Source organism: Haemaphysalis longicornis, unplaced genomic scaffold, assembly GCF_048455015.1.
Source record: "Haemaphysalis longicornis isolate Haplotype H1 unplaced genomic scaffold, Haemaphysalis longicornis Haplotype H1 scaffold_6, whole genome shotgun sequence".
NCBI classification, from domain to species: Eukaryota; Metazoa; Arthropoda; class Arachnida; order Ixodida; family Ixodidae; genus Haemaphysalis; species Haemaphysalis longicornis.
Window position 1 is genome coordinate 39755477 of NW_027526407.1, and position 18548 is coordinate 39774024.

General features: G+C 46.2%; 1 protein-coding gene across 1 annotated transcript in view; it reads left to right on the forward strand.

The window, feature by feature from the left end:
* Positions 1-1830: 1830 nt before the first annotated feature.
* The window catches only part of LOC144142495 (5'-3' exonuclease PLD3-like), a 116349-nt gene continuing 99631 nt past the window's right edge, over positions 1831-18548 (forward strand). Inside the window, exon 1 of the mRNA XM_077674043.1 lies at positions 1831-2014. Within this exon, the coding sequence (XP_077530169.1) occupies positions 1982-2014 (33 nt within the window). The 5' untranslated portion in view covers positions 1831-1981. The remainder of the gene's footprint in view (positions 2015-18548) is intronic.

The window sequence follows — 18548 nt, forward strand, 5'->3', positions numbered from 1 at the left end:
GTGTTTAGAAATAATTTTTTTCGTAAATCTCGATGTAGACATTTGCAGTGCTTTTTCACAAAAAAGCATATGCTTAAAGACGTCTCAAAGAGCATTATGTTCTATGAATCTCCGTGACGTGTTTTGCTCGCGTGGTTCTCCCTCTTCCGGCAAGAAAGTATGAACGAGTTTGTAAACCATTGTGCGTTTTGCGCTTTAAGAGGAGAAAGAGAGAGAATAAACGTTTATTACAGTCAACTCAGATTGGTGGGGTCATTTTCTAGGACTCTTCGATATTTTCCCCCTGTGACGGCCCTCTTCACCAGCCGAAGCTCATCTGCGAGGTCGCAGCTCGACAGCACTGTCTCCCACTGTTAACAGGAAGGGATTGGCTTCAGTTTGGGTTTCACTGCACACGCCGATATGTCACGTGGTAGAGTGTACACTTCCCCTCGCAGTAGGGACAGAGGGAGTATAGGTCAGAGGCGATGACGTGGTCTTTTGTCGGGCGTGGGAACATATTCGTCTGGAGTATGCGGATGATTCTTTCCTGATCTTTCATGAGGTCTTTATCGCGGGGATGGCTAATGCCTTAGTTGCAGTCTGTAATATTGCGTTATCTCCTGGGAAGTCGCTGTCGGATGTGCACACTCAGGCTCACATTCCTGTATTGCCCGGGAAGTCAATTCTTGGGCTAGGCGAAGGGAGGCTGCGTTGCCCGGAAGCTTATTTTATAATGCCCACTCAGTCTGAGAGAACAAAAACATAGAGAAGGGCTTTTGATGGTGCTGGCGATTTTAACCGGGCAAAGTCAGCTACCTTTTAAACCACAGGGACGCCAAAAGTGGCGTACAAAAAAAGTTTACGCGATTTGGGACAGTGTAAATAGATCATGTAGGCCCAACGGTTTTTTTGAGGAAATAGAAACGTGATATTAAATGAAATCAAAATGTACGCTGCTTTCAAAATTTTTCATGACCCCTGTTGACAATATTAAATTGATACAAGGTATGGAGGTGTTCTGTAAACAGTACCGCCGACCTTAGCTGTTGCAGATAATTAGCATATTGCGTTCAGCTAAGAAAAGCCGGAGAACTAGTAAACTTGAGCACTTGCAGCGTTTAAAAATTGCTCATACCAGTTGCTTTTTTATACATTGAGGGGATGTGTTTTACAGTGTGTTGCCTAAAATGCCCTGCGAAACAAAATAGCAGCGCAAAACATATCTTCAATCTATTGGGCGTTGAAAATAAAGTGTTTGTTAAACTTCCAAAAAAGCCCCTAATAGACACCTAAACCACGCATTAAAACACAAATGTTTCAAACAGCAGCATCGCGGGCCTCACATTTTTCCAGCTCCGACCATCAGACCTCGGGGCGCAACGCCATCTCTCGAACCGCGCCCCGCTTTCTCAGTCGTCCCACCAGCTCTGCAGCTCCCGTTATTTTCAGTTCACACCGCAGGGGGGCGCTCAGTGAACACCCAGAGAGCCCGGGTCTGAACGCTGGATGTCTAACAGGTCGATCGTACCGTTTCTCTTTCCCTCCCACCAGTGTGCTTCTCTCTCATCGCACCCTCAGTCCCGCGCTTCGCGCGCCAACTTTCGCGTTAGTTTCTGCCAGTCCCGATCTACCTGATGTAAGTCCGCATTTCCGCTTTCTCTGTTCCTCTCGTCCCCTCACTTTCCCAACCACACTGACTCCACTACAAGTGGGAGTGAGAGACGGGGAAACGTTGCTGACTCTCGCGATAACTTTTTTCATTAGTTAGTGTCTGCGCGGATGGAGGCCGCACTCGTCTCTCGCGAGCGACGCCCATCCAGTCTTCCGCTCACCTCGCTGTCGCTCTCTCTTTTTCCCGAAGGTGCGTGTGACCGTACCTCGAACTTGTTCCTCCACGCCGCCGGACCGAGCGGAGGCCGCGCGGTTCGGCGCTGACGCGGGGGCCTTATCCTCGGGGATTACCGCGCGTCTGTCTTTCACGGTCACTGCTAATTGGATCATGGGCATCCGCATATCGTCCATCTACCGAGAGGTGAGTTCGTTCTCTTTGGCTCAGGTGCGTAGAAGTGCCGCCCGAACTGGTCGCGTGCTGTCCAGACATTTTGATGGTCCCTGGAAGATGCTGTCTGTGTACAGTGTCGAAGGCTCCGGCCGAGGACAGAAGAGGTTCCTTCATTCCGACGTTCGTCGAAGCTCGAGCTCGAAGCAGCTGGTTAGTAGTTCCCGTGGGGAGCTGCCTTTTCCCTACGGGTAACGTTTGCAGCGGATCTGTGGTGGCATGATGCTCGGGGCTCATCGCAAGGTATACCGATACGTTTCCTGCGTCTTTCTTATGTTTCTTTTATAGATTGAGTGCAGCGAAATATCTGCGCGTTTTCTTTTTGGCGCTTTCATATTCAGCATTCCCGGGGGACTGCCGAGATGGGGACATTGGCTTCGCCTTTGCCGCGTGCACAGAGGGACCTTCAAGCAACGATTACTTTAGCAGTTCGACACTAATTGCATATAAGGAAGCATTTCTTTGTTGTTATTCGGCAGAAAGGCTTGACTTTTGTGAGCTATGAAAGATGTTCTGGGTCACTACATAAAGGAGCCGTGAAGATAAATTACAACTTCGTGCAATTCGAAAGTAAGAGCCTTTGTTAGCGCACTTAGCTTCATCTCATTCATGAAAGACGTTTTTAACCGAGAAAAAAAGCTCAGGAAACATTGAGAAGCTTTCAAATTTCGCGCCGCAGGGACGGAATGTTGACATAGTGGGGTAATATGGGCCGGTACTAAAGACATAGTTGTCAGTGGGTTAACTCTTTCGCTACCGCGCCTATCAAAATCGATCAATTTGATCGATACTTTTGGGAGCGCCTTTTCATAGCGTTCCAGGCGTTTCTCGAACAAGTAAAGCTGTTCGGAGTTAGATCAAAAAATGGCCTTTCAAAATCACTTTTGTTTTCATTTTTGCAACGGAAACGTGATTTTTGACACGCTTTTGAATCACCTGGTTGTGGAAAAGGGGCGTGGTCATCGCGCCTCAAGGCTACCAACGAAGAATGCGTGCAACTCGTAATTACTCTGCACCAGCGCTTGTTTTTTGCTATCAGGGCGTGAATGGGGAACTAGCAAACGATTTTCAATCGTCAGGTTCACGCTCTGACAGTAATAATCCCAGAAATCGGCTGAAAATGTCAAGCAGTGCCTGGTTGCAAAGCTACTTTATGATTTTATGCAGTTTTATTGCCTTTGCGCAAGTTGTCCTAAGTACTCTGGTAGCTCTACTTACCCCAGGACCATTCCCAAACAGTTTACAACAGTTTCGGTTTCGTTTCTGCATCGCGAAATTCAGATTTAGCGCAACTACGCAGTTACCCAACTTCAAGGCTAAATGCCATGGCGCCTGAAGCGTCCGCGACTGATCCTCGAACAAAGCACGCCGCTCCTCATTTCCCCCCACCCTAACCCGATTTCTGCGATAAGAACTTCAGATGCAAGTCAAAAGGTCACACCCAGTCGCCAGATATCTGTTCCGCCGAGGACAGCGCTTCAAACCGGCCTTGCACTGCCAGCTGTTCGCCTTCCAGTTTCGTTTTCATGCGAGGGTATATCCGGTGTCTAATGTTGCTGCTTAGTTGAACTGTCTATTCGGACGGAGTCTCTGATAAGTTTTTGTACTGTTTCATTTAAAAAAATGTTAGGTGACGCTGCAATAGAGGAGGCTCGTTGTGCTGATCTTTTTTAGCGCGCGACTGCTACTCGGCCAAAGATCGCAGGGGACGATTCTAGCTCATCGTACCTCATTTTTGCGAGCAAGGCTACAATTGCGAGTAAGAAGATGATAATAAAGCTCAGCTTTATGTTTTGAGAGATAACTGACCGTGAACGACAACATACATCAGCCACGGCGTTCCGTTTTCAACTTCATGCATGTTTTTTTCTGCATCGCGTGCTTGTCCCAAATATTGTGCTCGCTGTAAATGCAAAGTCAGCCATTGACAAGATGTTTTTACGTTATGTGGGGGCAAATTGGTGCCGCTGATAACGTCAAACCGCCAGATTTATTCCAAGGAACCACCCAAAATTGCACAGTTTGAATTAGAGGTTGGGCTTCACCGCATGACACGAGCACCGTGCCTGCTAACATTTTTTTTTTATATCTGAAAAACTGTTCCGCGCAAGTCGACATTTTTTTTAGGGTGTGTTTTTGAAATGTTTCCCTGCAAAATGTATATTCTAATTTTTTTCTACTACCGGTGGTTTGATATACACAACTCCTTTTTTATCATTCTTTTCGACAACTTTGCAAAACTTTTGATTTTGATATTTTTTTTCACAACTATGATATATGAAAACCTTTAAAAAACTGGTGTTATTGGAAAGGCCGTTAAATAATCTGCATTTTGTGCTCCTGCAATTAGTGCCTAAATAATTTTTTAGCAGAAAAAAAAATGTTTTCTTGGACCCCCCAAAATTGGTCAATTTTCTGCGGTAGCGAAAGAGTTAACTGCACTTTAGCATTCATGTGTTACAATGAAAGTAAATTAGAGGCTTTACTACGACCGCCCATGCATGCTTTGTGGCGTTGGCTTCGGTCGGGTGCAGCCAACTGCACAAACAAGGTTCTTTGGCGTTATAGAGAAATCAACGGAAACTTGCTGGGTAGTGCCCATTGCGGCGTATGTTATCCTTTTACCTCGATTTAAAGTTTGCAATAAAATTGCGAGCATACTTATGGGGACAAGATGGCCTTTTTTAAGAACCAACTTGAATTTTTGCCTTCCTGGGCCCTTTAAAAACATCCTGTAAACGTCGCGTTCGGATCCACATTCCTCCATGGCAACTTGATAATTTCAGTATCAGTTTTAGCGTGGAAATAATGTATTCTCTTTAAATTTACTGCGCCTAAGCACTTCATAAGTCAGATGTGAAACGCGGTAGCAGCAAAACAGACACAACAAAGTTGCATTACTCTTATCACTGCAATAGCAAAAAATTACGTGCCCAACTGCATGTGGCTCTGATTGCATAAAGATCATTTAGGCGCTATCTACTAAACTGGCGCCTAATATTTTCTTTAGAGAGAGAGAGAGAGAGAGAGAGAGGGAGAAATTTTTTGAATCGAAGGAAAACACAGAGCGGTTGGCCTACTACTCTGTGTGAGGGAGGGGGAGAAAAAAGAGCATAAACAGAGGGTGGCACACGGGAAGATAGATATAGAGGTGAGGGTATAACTACATACAAAAATGCCTATTCCATATACAGTACAAGTTCAATGGTTCACCAAAACGGGCTTGGGCTACAATCTAGTCACCAAACCGCTCCTTTTCAAGAATGCCAGCACTGTCTTGAAGGCCTTGTTTGAACACTGAGGGTCTCGCCAGGGTCCCAGCAGGACGTCCTCAGACAATGCCGGATTGTCTAACCAGGCCAACGACGTGGCTGTCTTTCCACAGTGATGCGCGTAGCAGGCAGAGTTGCAGAGTACATGTTCGATAGTCTCTGGTATGTGACACGATTCACAGTCAGAGTCACTCGCATCACCCATCAGGTGTTGGTAGCGCTGAGTAAAAGCTACCCCGAGCCGCAGTCGATGGAACAACGACAAGTAGCTTCGCTGAGTCCCTGGGGGCATCCGGAACCTGCAATCATGGTCCAGTCGATGGAGCCTTCTGTGGCGAAGATCAGGGTTGTCCCAGTAATTCATCGTGGCGTCGCGGAGAATAGCGCAGAGAAGAGCGGTCTTGTCTAATCTTGCAAAGGAAATGCGCACGACTACTGCGCCTGCCGGAGCCTTTTTCGCCTCCGCGTGAGCCCATTCAGTGCCCGCCCGCAATGGGCCGGCACCCACTGTATCGTCAAAACATAGCCTTGCTGCATCGCAAAAAAGGCACAGCTCCAACGCTCCTAAAAGCTTTCAAAGTTCATCTTTGCGCGCTTTACATGCCACTATAATTTAGGTATGAGGCGCGCTTCAGGGCTACAGAATAATTTGGATCACCATGGTATCGTAAACGTGCGCCTAAATTTCAACACAAGGGAGTTTTGGTCTTTCATCTCCGTCAGAAAAACCGCTCCGGTGGCCGTGATTGAACGCGCGACTTCGGGCTCAACAGCACAACGCCTTAAACACTGAGCCACTGAGCTGACTTGTAACACAATGGCACCAAATCATATCGATGCCTCAAATACTGCAAAATGTATTTTTTTTTTCAAACGTGCGCGAACAGCCAATCTTTCTACATAGGAAGCACCAAGTATACAACTTCTTTCCTGTTGACTATTTATACTTCTATTGACTATTTTTATTATCTATTTCTGTCTTTCTATTTCTATTTTTCACATGACGGCGACAGCACCCCGCGTCGATTTGTCGACGTCTGCTCACATGCGAAATCATACTTCCTTAAATTGTCGTGGCCATTAGAGACAACCAGACATCGCCACTCATAGCAAACCTCACCTCATTAATGGGAGTTCCACTCCAATGACTGTCTTTGGCGAATACTGCCCGCTGTATGAGAACAAATGTTTACAGCGAAGATGTTAGCCTCTCGCTTATCGGAAAATTTCATGTCGTAAAAAAATGGAGACAGGACCCTGCAGTTCTCGCCAAAGCGCCGAATGCATGCGTCAGGACCCAGAAATTGGCACCAGAAAAGCTGCGTGCGAGCGGCAAGCCCGCCGAGCCAACGAGGAATATTTCATACGGTCCCCCATCAGTATGTGTAGTGGTTTACAACCATAGGGTTTCATACTATTATATACTAGAGGGAAATCTGTCGCTGCAGTCGCGGGCCGCTTTGGGCGGCGCCATTGCCGCTAGAGGCGTTCCTCGCCTACTTGGCTTAGCTAGCCATACGGCTTTTTTTTTGCTGCCAAAATCAACGATAAAGGGTAACATTTTTTTCTTGTTCATCGTACATGAAGCTTCTAAACAACTACTGACAAATTATTCTTTTTGGAGGTTCAATTTTATAATAGCAAAACAAATTTCATGAACCATCATCGGTAATATTGTTGCTTTTTTGCAGCCAGAGCCAACTTCTCAGCCATGAGAAGAGAATTTATTATAAAACCACATATCAGCACGCAGCGACTAGTGGTAACAGCGCTGCCCGAAAAACACAAAAAAACAATTAGTTTCCAAGTACTCCGGGCAGCCTACACTTTGCACAACAATTCTCTATGGTGGTGAAACAATTAAGCTACTCTGAAATCAATGCACAAAAAGTTCACATGTCTTCATGAGCCATGCCAAGGACAAGTGGAACGTGCCTGCCGGGTACATGACGGAACGCTCGCTGATGTGCGGCGAAATCTTGCGCCCCTAGACAGTGGCGCCAGATTTCCCTCTAGTGTCTATTAGTATGAAACTCTATGTTTACAACATCTGCGCTGGACATCCATTTTCGCAGGGCGGGATGGTGGCCATTTTTTTATCGCTGGATGGTTATTATCCAGAAATGCCCCGAAGCCAACACAATCCCCGACATCATATAGGTATTAGTGGCAGTAGCCGGTGATTCCAAGGTGTGTAATATAACAACGGGTTTAATACATCAAAAATAATCCGTAAAAAAGCTTATTTCGCCAAAAGTCTAGATTCATCATACATGGTGCTTGGCATGTGTCGTGAAATTGCTTTGTGTGCATTGGTAAGTGTTTCATGTATAGGCAAAAACAAATTTGATTCCTGAACGGGCCTGCAAGAGAGCCAATTATTTCCGGAAAAAGCTTTTTAGCCTTTTTTTGTTCCTTAGTTGTGTAATCTTTAAAGTTTAAGTTTAAATGCAGGTGAAATTAGGTGTCTTCACGCGTGGTACAATCGACACAGGGAATAAATTTGTGGCCATAAAATCGTTTGCTCTTTTTTACAGGAACACAAAACTCTCATGCGAGTTACGTTTCAATTACAAGTTATAAGAAGCGATAAACAATCCCAATGAGAAATTAAATTGCGAATAGCCTTTGCAAACGAGACGTGTGTTCTGTCAAATGGACTCAGTCGTATTGAGTCGTATTGGAGCACTGCAGACAGATTCCATTATGTTTGGGGGTTTGGAAGCCTTAACTTCTGTACTCTTGCCAAGACCAGGCCTGCGCTTCTAATCTTCGGCAGCAAGGTGGGGGTTCGAACACCCCTGACCCCTAACTTCCAGAGTCCCTGTAGTCAGTCAGTCAGTCAGTCATTCAGATCATCATCTTCTTCTTCTTCTTCGTCTTCTTCATCAAACTTTTGTACGTCCGCTGACACATGCAAGTATCTCCCTTCGACTTCTAACTGTTCGTATCCTGCGCTGTCCGAAGCCATGCTTCCCCACCAAATTGCTCCCATTCTCTGTGCTTGCTAGACATCGCTATATCTATAGCCCTCAGCATTCATTATTTATAGCCCTCCGCAAAGTTGATAATCAGTCATCATGACGTAAGCCAAAGTGAAGTGTTTATCTCAGATGCGATATGATGTTTGCTGTAGCCAGGCATACTTCTCCCATTATACGATAAAATGTCAACTGGGCTGTGTTGTTTTAACATGGACAACAGATCCACAAAAGCGATCCTCGTTCCCGTTTCGAACACGTTAGACCCTGCCTACCTACCCAGGCGAGGTCATAGAACAAGGTAGACGCGATAAGCCTTTTCTTATTTCCTCCCCCGACTTCAACCCTGGAACTCTGCCACACTGCATCAACATGCAGTGTCCTCCTTTGAGCATTCTTTCTGCGAACGCCTTTACCGACAACGTCTGGCAGACGATATTCCGGCAACGCTTACCTCCGGACGGCCCTTTACGGGCGCGCCGAAGGAAAGTGGCAATATTTCTTTCACCATGACCCGCGCCGGGCGGAGTACGTTATAAGGTCACGTGACAGCACTTTCACCGTCTGCCCGGCCGGCAGAGAACGCTAAATTATGCAAGAGCGCGCTGTTTCCGTTGGTGCCCCGAACCCGTTATTATCTCCGCGTGTGAGGCGAATTCGCGGAATGCCCCTTTCGTCGGACAACCATGGAGTCGAATAGCATTCCAGCGTCCATTACGGTTGTTTCAAAACGTGACATTTTGTGTTCCCAGCCTGGTATCCAACATTAACCAATTCGGACACTGGGTATAATATACCTGCGGTGCGTCGTCATCCTGTAAGCTTAAGGGAGATAGAACATTTTGGCTCATTTGTGCTCAAACGTTCTGTGTAGATGCCAAGCTCGCTCGCACTGAAATGGAATCTCACGTGTTCTAGAAAAACAGAGCAGTTTATTAATCCCAAAGCATTAAGTAGCGTAATTGGCGACAAAGCCGCCGTCAGTTCTGGAGTAGGCGTGGGAGTCCAAGTAAGGACTCCTAAGCAACTGAGAAGCATTCCATATCCCTAGCTTCGCATTGAACAAACACAAGTAAAGACCGCGCTGCTAGACAATGCCTGCACCTGCGAAGCGCCACGTGGAAAGCGATGAATGCAGTTGTAGCTGTGAGTGCGCTGTTCAGAGGCACCGACACGTCATATCAAGCACTCTCACGCTGACCTCACCCAGAGGCGCCACTGTCACCATTACTCGCAGCGCAAAACTGCAAGCAGCACTCAGTGGCGTTCAATTGGACATCGATGGTTGCGGATTCACAACACACAAGAAGTGCTTAGGTGTCCTCGGAGCTTTTAATTTGTTTTTGCGTAGGGATCATTGCAGGGGGTAAATTATTTTTATTTCCATGGGCTGAGCACTCGTGAATGAATTTAGCAGCCACTGTTGCAGACTACCGAGAAAAACAACGGAGACAGCAGCTGGAATTTTGTTACAAGCCAAGCTTTCACGATGTGGCTTATGATAATGGTGGCGATGATGATAATTAAGACGGTTATAATTCTTGGTAAATGGAACATACCCAATCAGAGAATCAGTTGATAAACAGTGAAACAGTGATTAGAAAATAAGGATGTTATCTACCATTATTGCCTCCGCTTCATCGCAGAACCTGCATGGTATCATGGTGGTAATGATGCTGACGACCTGATATTTGGCGTACCCGCTCTGGGAAATGCCTGGCGGTGGCAGCCTCGAGCTCCTTGCAGAGGCAATATAGTTGTCGCTGGTCACGTTCTTTGCTGCAGGAAACTCATTTTGTTTTTCGGGCGCCCAAATTAGCTGTAGCACCTCTCATGTATTTCTTCAGCAATATCCATCACATGCTGTGTATGCTAAATTTCTAGTATTCTTTACTCGTTTACATTTTCGTTTATTTCTTTTTGTCATTTGTACGATTCAGTGCGGAGGTACATGAACAGGTACAAAAAGATAAAATGAAAATACTTACCTACGCCAGAACACAGGAAAGTGTCCGGTACTGAACGACAAAAAGGGTCAATGGTTTTTCTGTGCACACGCCTCCGGAGAAGCGCCAATACGTCGCAAAGTAGGCTACGGCAAAGGGCTTACAGTACGAATCCCGCGGCAATAAACTCAGTTCGCACGAATTCTAGACGACTCTGCTTGTAGGGCGAGGACATTGCAAGTAAGTAAAATACTTTCGACATTGGACACCTCTTGCTGTGTTCTTTCTTACGAGGAAATAAAGATTGGGGCAAACGAAAACGAGCAGAGGTCGATCGAAGTAACACGGGATGGGGTGGCATATCCTCTTGTCATGGCCAATGGGATCAAGCGAAGGCGGGCGAACGTAAAGGATTAGTGCAAGCAATCACAAGCCAGGAACGAACGAAAGATTAACGAAAGAAATATAGGAGCAGGCGAGGAACAAAGCGCAGCAATCTAATCCAGAAAGACGGCGCACAACATAATTAGCGAAGGCTGTTTGGATTTTCGAAGGCTGCGCGGAGTGAAAGCGGGAGAAGGGGTTGGAGGTTACTTTGCGTCTGTCGAAGAAAAAATCACTGCACCTCATATGTTGCCACCTGACAGAGACGCAGTAACAAAAGCCTATAGGGGCTCTTTTTCGCAGATGAGGGGATTGAAAGAAATACGAAACAGTCGAGATCGCAGCCTTCTACGCATGCTGTGCCATCTGGCTGCAAAGTCAGGGAACTGCGCGCATGCGAATAGCGAAATTTTCCCTGGGCGTTTGAGCCGGTAACCTACTTCTATGTGACATGCTTGATCAAAAGTGACGTCCGTCATTTATTTTGAGGCACCTTTCTACGTTGCGTGGCCACTGAGCAGGATGGGATTTGAAGGGCGACGTGCAAGCTGAAATCAGCTTCCACGGCGCTTGGCTTGCGAAATAGCAAACATACACACTGGCTTGTTGGTGCATGCGCATTTAAAATTGAAGCCCTTTTCCGAGAAAAACTTTATTAAGGATCTCTCTCTTCAAATTGGAGTTCTTTCAGCTGTTAAGCTTTTTTTCGACAACAGTGAATGCCAGACCAACACGTGCGCCGAATGTTTACTCAGGACCGTACTAACCACAGGTGTGATAAGCTGTATTATTTGACCTTGCCATCGTGTTTCTTCTAATGGTTTTTGCAATATTCTCGGTGGCACCTGGCCAAAGGCGTAGCTAGACGTGCATGCTATTTACGGTGGTCGGGTTACATTGGCCAAGAAGGGAAGGACGACACAATAAGGGAATGCTACGACTGTGATTTGGTAGAAACCGGCACGAGTAACACTAATCCAAGCGGCGAGGGCCGGACCACGTGCGTACCCGACGGTGTGAAAAACCTCGATCGCATTCTTATCCTCTGCTGTTTTGGGAATAACGCGAACACTTTCCAAGCGAGTACGGATTCTTGGGCTTGTTGGTGTTGCATTGCTGAAGAATTCATAGTGCATGCGGACAAGGGCAAGAAAGGAGAGGCACCACGGAACGCGACTTTCAACTAGTTTTATTTGAAAGACACACCCATGTATATCCACACTTATTGCCCTCTCACCTCCATTGCCCACGTGCTACAGCCATGCGAAGAAATACCGACTCCTTATCTTTTAAACTTAATGACGGCACGCTCACACAAGCCGACCCCGCTCAAGTTATCTACTCTGTCTCTATAATCTATCGTGCAGTCACGCGTTGCCTGAGCTAAACATAAAGAGCAGTCTGTTAATGAAGGTAATCGGGTTAATGGCCTTCCCCTTCTTCTAGACACATCTCTTGGTGTCCACTCTGTTATCCTAATTGTCCACCGGTTGTCGGTTCCTCTCACTACATGGCCAGCCCAAGTACGTCTCTTTTTCTTTATTTCAACTATGATACCGTCTGCGCTAGTTTGTTCTCTGACCCAAGAAGCTCGTTTCCTGTCCCTGAGTGTTACTCATAACATTATTCGTTCCATGGTTCATTGAGCAGACCTAAGTTTGCTTTCTATTCGTTTAGTAAGGCGGCAAGTTTAATCTCCGTATGTCATCACCGGCAGTATGCACTGGTTTTAGATTTTTCTTTTGAGTGACAGAGGTAGCTTATTTTTCATTATTTGGGAGTGCTTGCCAAGTGCTTCCCAACCCATGCCTATTCTGCTCCGGATTTCTCTCTCGTGGAAAATCTGAACCAGCACACGCAAAATCAAAGAAGTCGGATAGTCGATATAAAATAATGGCTAGCTAGGGGCATATTTGGAAAGACACATTTTCATTCTTCGTTACTGTAATAAAGCCACGCGACAATTACACTCGCCCGGAAAGAAATCGTTCTATTTCTATGTTTTGGTTCATATATTAGGGTTAACGTTTCATTTGTTCGTGACTGTACTTGCTGCGAGTTGGAGCCGGGGGAACCTGTCGTGGAGTGCAACATCCAGTTCTTTTCTCGCCTAAATTCCTCTCAAGACATTGGCTAGTAAAGATGAACTGAATGTATTGATTCACATCAATAAACCTCCCTACGCAGTCGTGTGCAGTTAAACCTGGAAGTAACGAAACTCTATGCAACGAATTCCTGAATTTAACAAAGTTTTTTCGATTTCCCTATGTCATATCCATTTAATCCATGTGTTTGCGACCTCCGTGTATCAGAGGCGTTGCGAATGTTAACATTGGTGTAACGTACGTCTTCACTCTGCTGATGATACATTGTTTTTGCACTTTCCTGAAAAAATCGGCTGGGAAGTGTACTAATTTAGCGAATTTCACCCTAACCACGAACTACCGTGCGTTTCCATGTGTGTATACGGTGTCGGTTGGGTGCTGGGCCTGCCTGTGGGCGCGCAGTCGCACGTCCCCGCCGCTATCTGGGGTTCGCGTTGGTCGGTGATGAGTTCTGTCCCAGAAAACGAGAATCGTTGTCGTTCCAGGACAGGCACGTAATTTTAAATGCCGTCTCCGCCGGCGAGAAAGAAGAATTTCACCATCCGGTACAGTATCCCGGTTAGCTCCCTCTCACCAATATTCGAGTGCAAAAAAAAAGCATCAAGTTCACGAAAAGCCACCCTTTCAGCATAAGTTAGGTTCTTGAAACGCGTTAAGACATCGAAAAGTCTCAAGAGGAAAAAGTTACAATTTGTGAATACGGGGGTCAGTGACCTTGATTCTTTGTTGTGCCGTGTAGTGACTTAGCTCGTGCGAACGCAGCAGGAGCAAATCACGCAGTTTTTCACTTTTTAATAAGTCCTCGAAGAGTGAGTTCACCGTCACTGATGTCTAGCATTTTGGCTTTGTTTCTGCTTCCTCCACGCGAGCTTGAACTCGAAACCTGCATGCAACGAAAATCTGCATGTACCGAAAAATTTCGAGTATTTGTCTGCTAACACAACTTTCGGAAAATAACTCTCTGACATTGTAAAAGCGACGTCGCTAACGCAAACAACGAGTCGTTCAACCAGTATATGTTGGACGAGTTTGGGCTGCAGTACCGTTAAATTCGCATCATTAAATATAAATGCGTAGGTCATGTGTGGACTAAACTTAGCAGAAACCATTATACCCTTGATTCTCAACAGGACAGCAACGCCGACTTCGGGAGGCCTGTGCAGTACAAACGAAGATGACATCGTGTTGTTCACTTCGCATGTGTCTTTTCACTACCGGAAAGGAAATTTCTGAAATTTCACAACTGGGCAAGAAGTGGCTCACTTTGTTTGTTCTAGAAGCGCTTCATTTGAAGTTCCACTACACTTGAAGTCATAACCTTTGCAGTGTATAGATTTAACAGTGGCCAGAAATTGGTCTACGGTTGGGACCGAATCAATAAGGGTTATCAGAGCCACCAGAGCTAGAAAGCTACCATCAATGAAATAATAAAAATAAATGCATGTACCCTTGTCTAGCATGTGTCAAAAACTACAGCTTAGCTGGTCACCCAACGTCACAGAGTAGAATGGCTTCTCAGTTTTCTGTCCGTTCCTTACTGATGACTTCGCCAATGAAGCTAATGCTTTTTTCGTTTGCCTGCTTTTTTTACCTACCAAAAAGCTATCCGAAAGGCAGGCTTGCACCTATTATTGTTCACTGTTAACATTACACAAGTTCAGTCAAAGACTCAGCTTCTAGTCTCATCAGAGTTTTTTTAGGGCTGTTTATTCTGAAGTTATTCAGGGTTGCGGAAACTATTTTCTCACAGGTATATTGAAGTAGACAGCTTGCATTGTGTGGAGTTCGAAATTTAGAAGGTGGCTCCACACGGTTCCAGTGTGCGCAAGCTACCAAAAACTACAACGCCAAAACTACTTATTGGTCAAAAACTACAGCGCCAAAAAAGCTTATTTATACATCGATAAGGTACTTTTGCAGGGCCCGTGTTTTCTTGCTTTAAGCGAGGCATCACTTTTCTGGGGAATTGTTCTTCAATGATGCCTGTAGCGATAAATATCACTGTTGTTTAATTTTATTAGAGCTGGGCGCTACAAAGAAGAAGCTTCGGTCAAGACGAAATTACGACATTGAGGCTGAAAAAAATGGCGGTTCGACTTTTATTCCCAAGCTACTAAATCTATAAACACGTGCACTATGGAGTTCATTTTTATTTTGCAGGTTCATGTAATCATAACGCTTAGAAAAATATGCAAAAGTGATTTCTCTACTCAACATAAAACTTTTAATTGCCAGATGTACTAATTATTTGCCTAATTATTAAATCTGTTAATATTTGCACTTCCAGCTCTATTGCGTTCGCGTGCTTTTGGGACACTCAAATTTAGGAAAACACACACAAAACATTGTTTTGCTTGAAATAAAAAAAATCAGGGCTGAAAGGGTTAACGTGTGGCGAAATCTCGTAAGTGTACAAATAGAAGCAGTAACGGCAGAATGCAAAGGCGGATGAAAGAACGCAATGAACAACCTTAGTTACTGCGTGCGTATATAGGCACGTGGGACGGCAACGAACGGTGCCCCAACTTGTGTACGGCGTTCATCGAGTAACGTCTCGAACCGCCGGTGCGTATACGTTGCCAAGACCGCCTCTAGCAGGCACCGAACGCACTCCAAGAGGGCCGCATTGCTTTGCCCATACGTCAGGGCGGCCCGAGAGTATACCCGCTTCCGTCGGGACCCCGGGGAGTGCTATATTCGTTTCGGAAGGAGCCGTAACTCGTTTATGACCCCCGCCTTGCCCCAGTTTTGCGCATCGGTCCCATTCGCGCTTGACCGCTCTCGCAAGGCGCATTTGGCGGGGGCCGCTGCCCCTTCATTCTGGAACTTTCCAAGGCTGAAGAAATTAGGACGGCGTTACTTGTTCATGAATCTGTGCCCCTTTCTTCCGGTCAGAGGGTCACTCTCTTTGCTCGCTATTTCTTTTCGCGAACCATGCGCAGTGCGGAAATCGCAATTACTTGACGAGCGAAATGCTTTGTGCCAATCGATCACTTATTTAGGACAAATCAATGAGCATGTGAATCAATGGAGAAATCGAAAAATATTGGCGGTGCTTTAACGCGGTTTGTCGAATAAAAGGTGGGTTTTCGCGCCGAGAGCGCGCAGTTAACGCGCTTGCAATTTCACCGCAAGACAAAAAAGGGTACTTCTGGGCGCAGTCGGCGCTGTAGGCGAACACTCCGTCAACTTGGAAGCCGCCAGCGTGCCATCATTTTCTGATGACACGCACTCTTTTTACTATCCCCCTCTTTGTTCTCCCTCCCCTTGGAACGAACGAGGGTGTAGATGTCTTCACTGCGCAACCGCACGAGGCGCAGGTTTGATCTTGGCTGAGCTTGAAGGTCGGACTGACGCTACGAGGAATGGACAATACGAGGTGTTTTCTCTGTTTGTACCTGGAAAGGCAGAACGTTCGCTCGAAAAAGAATCAAACATTCAGTGCGGCTATTCTAGAGAAACAACCACACGGCGACCGCTGCAGGGAATTTTAATGTCAAGAAGAAGATGAATTATCCGGCAACAATCCAGGTAATCCCGAGTTTCACCCGGCGCAGGTGAACGGTGGGGTTACTTCGGTGGCTGCTATGCACATCTGATGCGAAATCTGTGGCCGGTCAGCACTGGCTTTCACCTGATAATAAAGACGATTCATGAAGCAGGGCGCACTGGAATAACCAGTCGGGGTGTGTGTCCCGAGCTGCCTTGAGGGAAGGAAAACCTATTCCCCAACCCGTTTCAAGAAACCCATCTGGAGAACCACTCATGCTTCCATCGGGATCGTCGAATACGCCTACCAACCAACCTGTGCTTTTACCCACTTTACGAAACTGCTCGCGGGCAGTCACTTGCTTGTCACGTACAGTGACATAAATTCAACATCATCACCTTCAACGGCAGACCTTTCCCCGTTCCCGCATTGACATCTCCTGGAAGCAACAAACTACCCTACGACTCATACGATCCCGTTCCTTCCAACACGCGACTCGGTTTCACTTGATGCACTTTAGTCGCTTCAACGTCGAATGCCAATTTCGCTCAGAAGCAGGTACACCCAAGAACACAACCGGAGTGTGGGGCTTCAGCTCGGGACACCGTCCCCTCCCCCGTCAGCTTTGCAAATGGACACGTGGGAGATCTTACTTCCCTACTCCTTTTGCCTAGACAGCTAAGGCTGTTGGCCAGAGGCCTGGCAGCGTGGACTGCATTTCGGCTATGTGAAGATTGGACCACTCACATGAGCGCCTTGGCCCGTTTTACGAGCTCCATTACAAGTATTTTCATTTTCTCTTTGCCCTAAAAAATGGTCTCTATAAGATGGCTTAATAGCTGACCGACTACCTTTTCAAGTTGGCCAGTCACAAATAAACACCGGTGCGCATCCATCTTGCCACACCAACCATAATGTGTCATCGAGAACTATGCCGGACACCCCCTCTCCTCAGGGGAAGGCCAGTGTGTGTGTGTTGCCCCAACGGAACCTCGAGAGAGAGAGAGAGTAAACGTTTATTTAAATCAATAGGGGGGATTGTGCTGAAGCTTGAAGGAGGCGTCCTCAGTCCAGGATGCCTTGAGCGCGGGCAGCATCGACAGCCCTTTGAGCCAGCCGAAGCTGGTCGTCCAGGCTGGTGCTCGCCAAGGCGCTCGAGAGACAGCTACAGGGATAGCTACAGTGAAGCTTGAACATTACTTAGTCAGATGTACTATACTTAGTAGCGTCTTTCCCAATCCACTTTCCATTCCCTACCCACAGGGCTTTATAACTTCCTCTCTGCAATAAAGTCATTCATTCATTCATTCATTCATTCATTCATTCATTCATTCATTCATTCATTCATTCATTCATTCTCTTTGGGTGTGTGACTTCGGTCACAGCAGGGGTAACAGCAAGGACTAATGCGGTGGACTTAAATGAGAGATATATACCGGGCCAACGAACAAAAACTTGACAGCGGATATACAATAGCCACCGGGGAGTACGGACTCACGGCGGGTACACGTGCCTCTTAGTGCCGCGATGGAGGCATCGTGAGTCAGTGACTTTGTTGGAATAGCACGAGACATCATAGAGTGTATCGAGGTTTGTGGAACAGTGGTTGGGTAGTTTTCTCTGGATGTAAAACAAGTAGTTGCGAGGGGCTGAGGCATTTATACACACGTAAAATTGACGAAAACAAGACGAAACAAGGCAGGTAGGTATGACCAAATGCTGCCATTTTGGCCTCCCGTATAGCACGCGAAATCTCTGCCCCGACTATTGCTTCGAACATTCTTCTTTTAAACACTTTACAAATGCTCAAAGATGCACAATATTTGGAATGGTTTATATATTTTACATCATTTCTATAATATTTCGACAGAAGCTTCTTTGTCGCATGCGGACTTGATAAAATTTGGCGTGATTAAAAATATTTCTTGCACACGTTATCCAGTGCTCTTAATAGAAAGTGTGGCATCGAAACGAAGGCGACACATTTCAGGTGGCAGGTAACAACAGATGCTGTGCATTAAGCCTAATGCGTGGTACCTCTCAATGGCGCAGATAGTTTCTGGACGTTTCGTGCAACACGGATCTTTTTGTTTTTTTGGTGTCTCCGGCTATAGCTACTCGAGTACAGAGAGTGTCTCTACCCCGTCTACTTGAATGAGCTGTCTGCTAAAGGTTAGAGTTCTCATAACGCCGCGTTGTACAAACCGGTAAGATAAGGCGCGCTTTAGAAAGCTCGTTGCTACTTCCTGGGAGGCACAAAAGGAAAAGAAAGGTCGCTGTAGACAACTCACAAGCTCCAGGTACGCGGGGCTGTTAGAAAACTGACGCA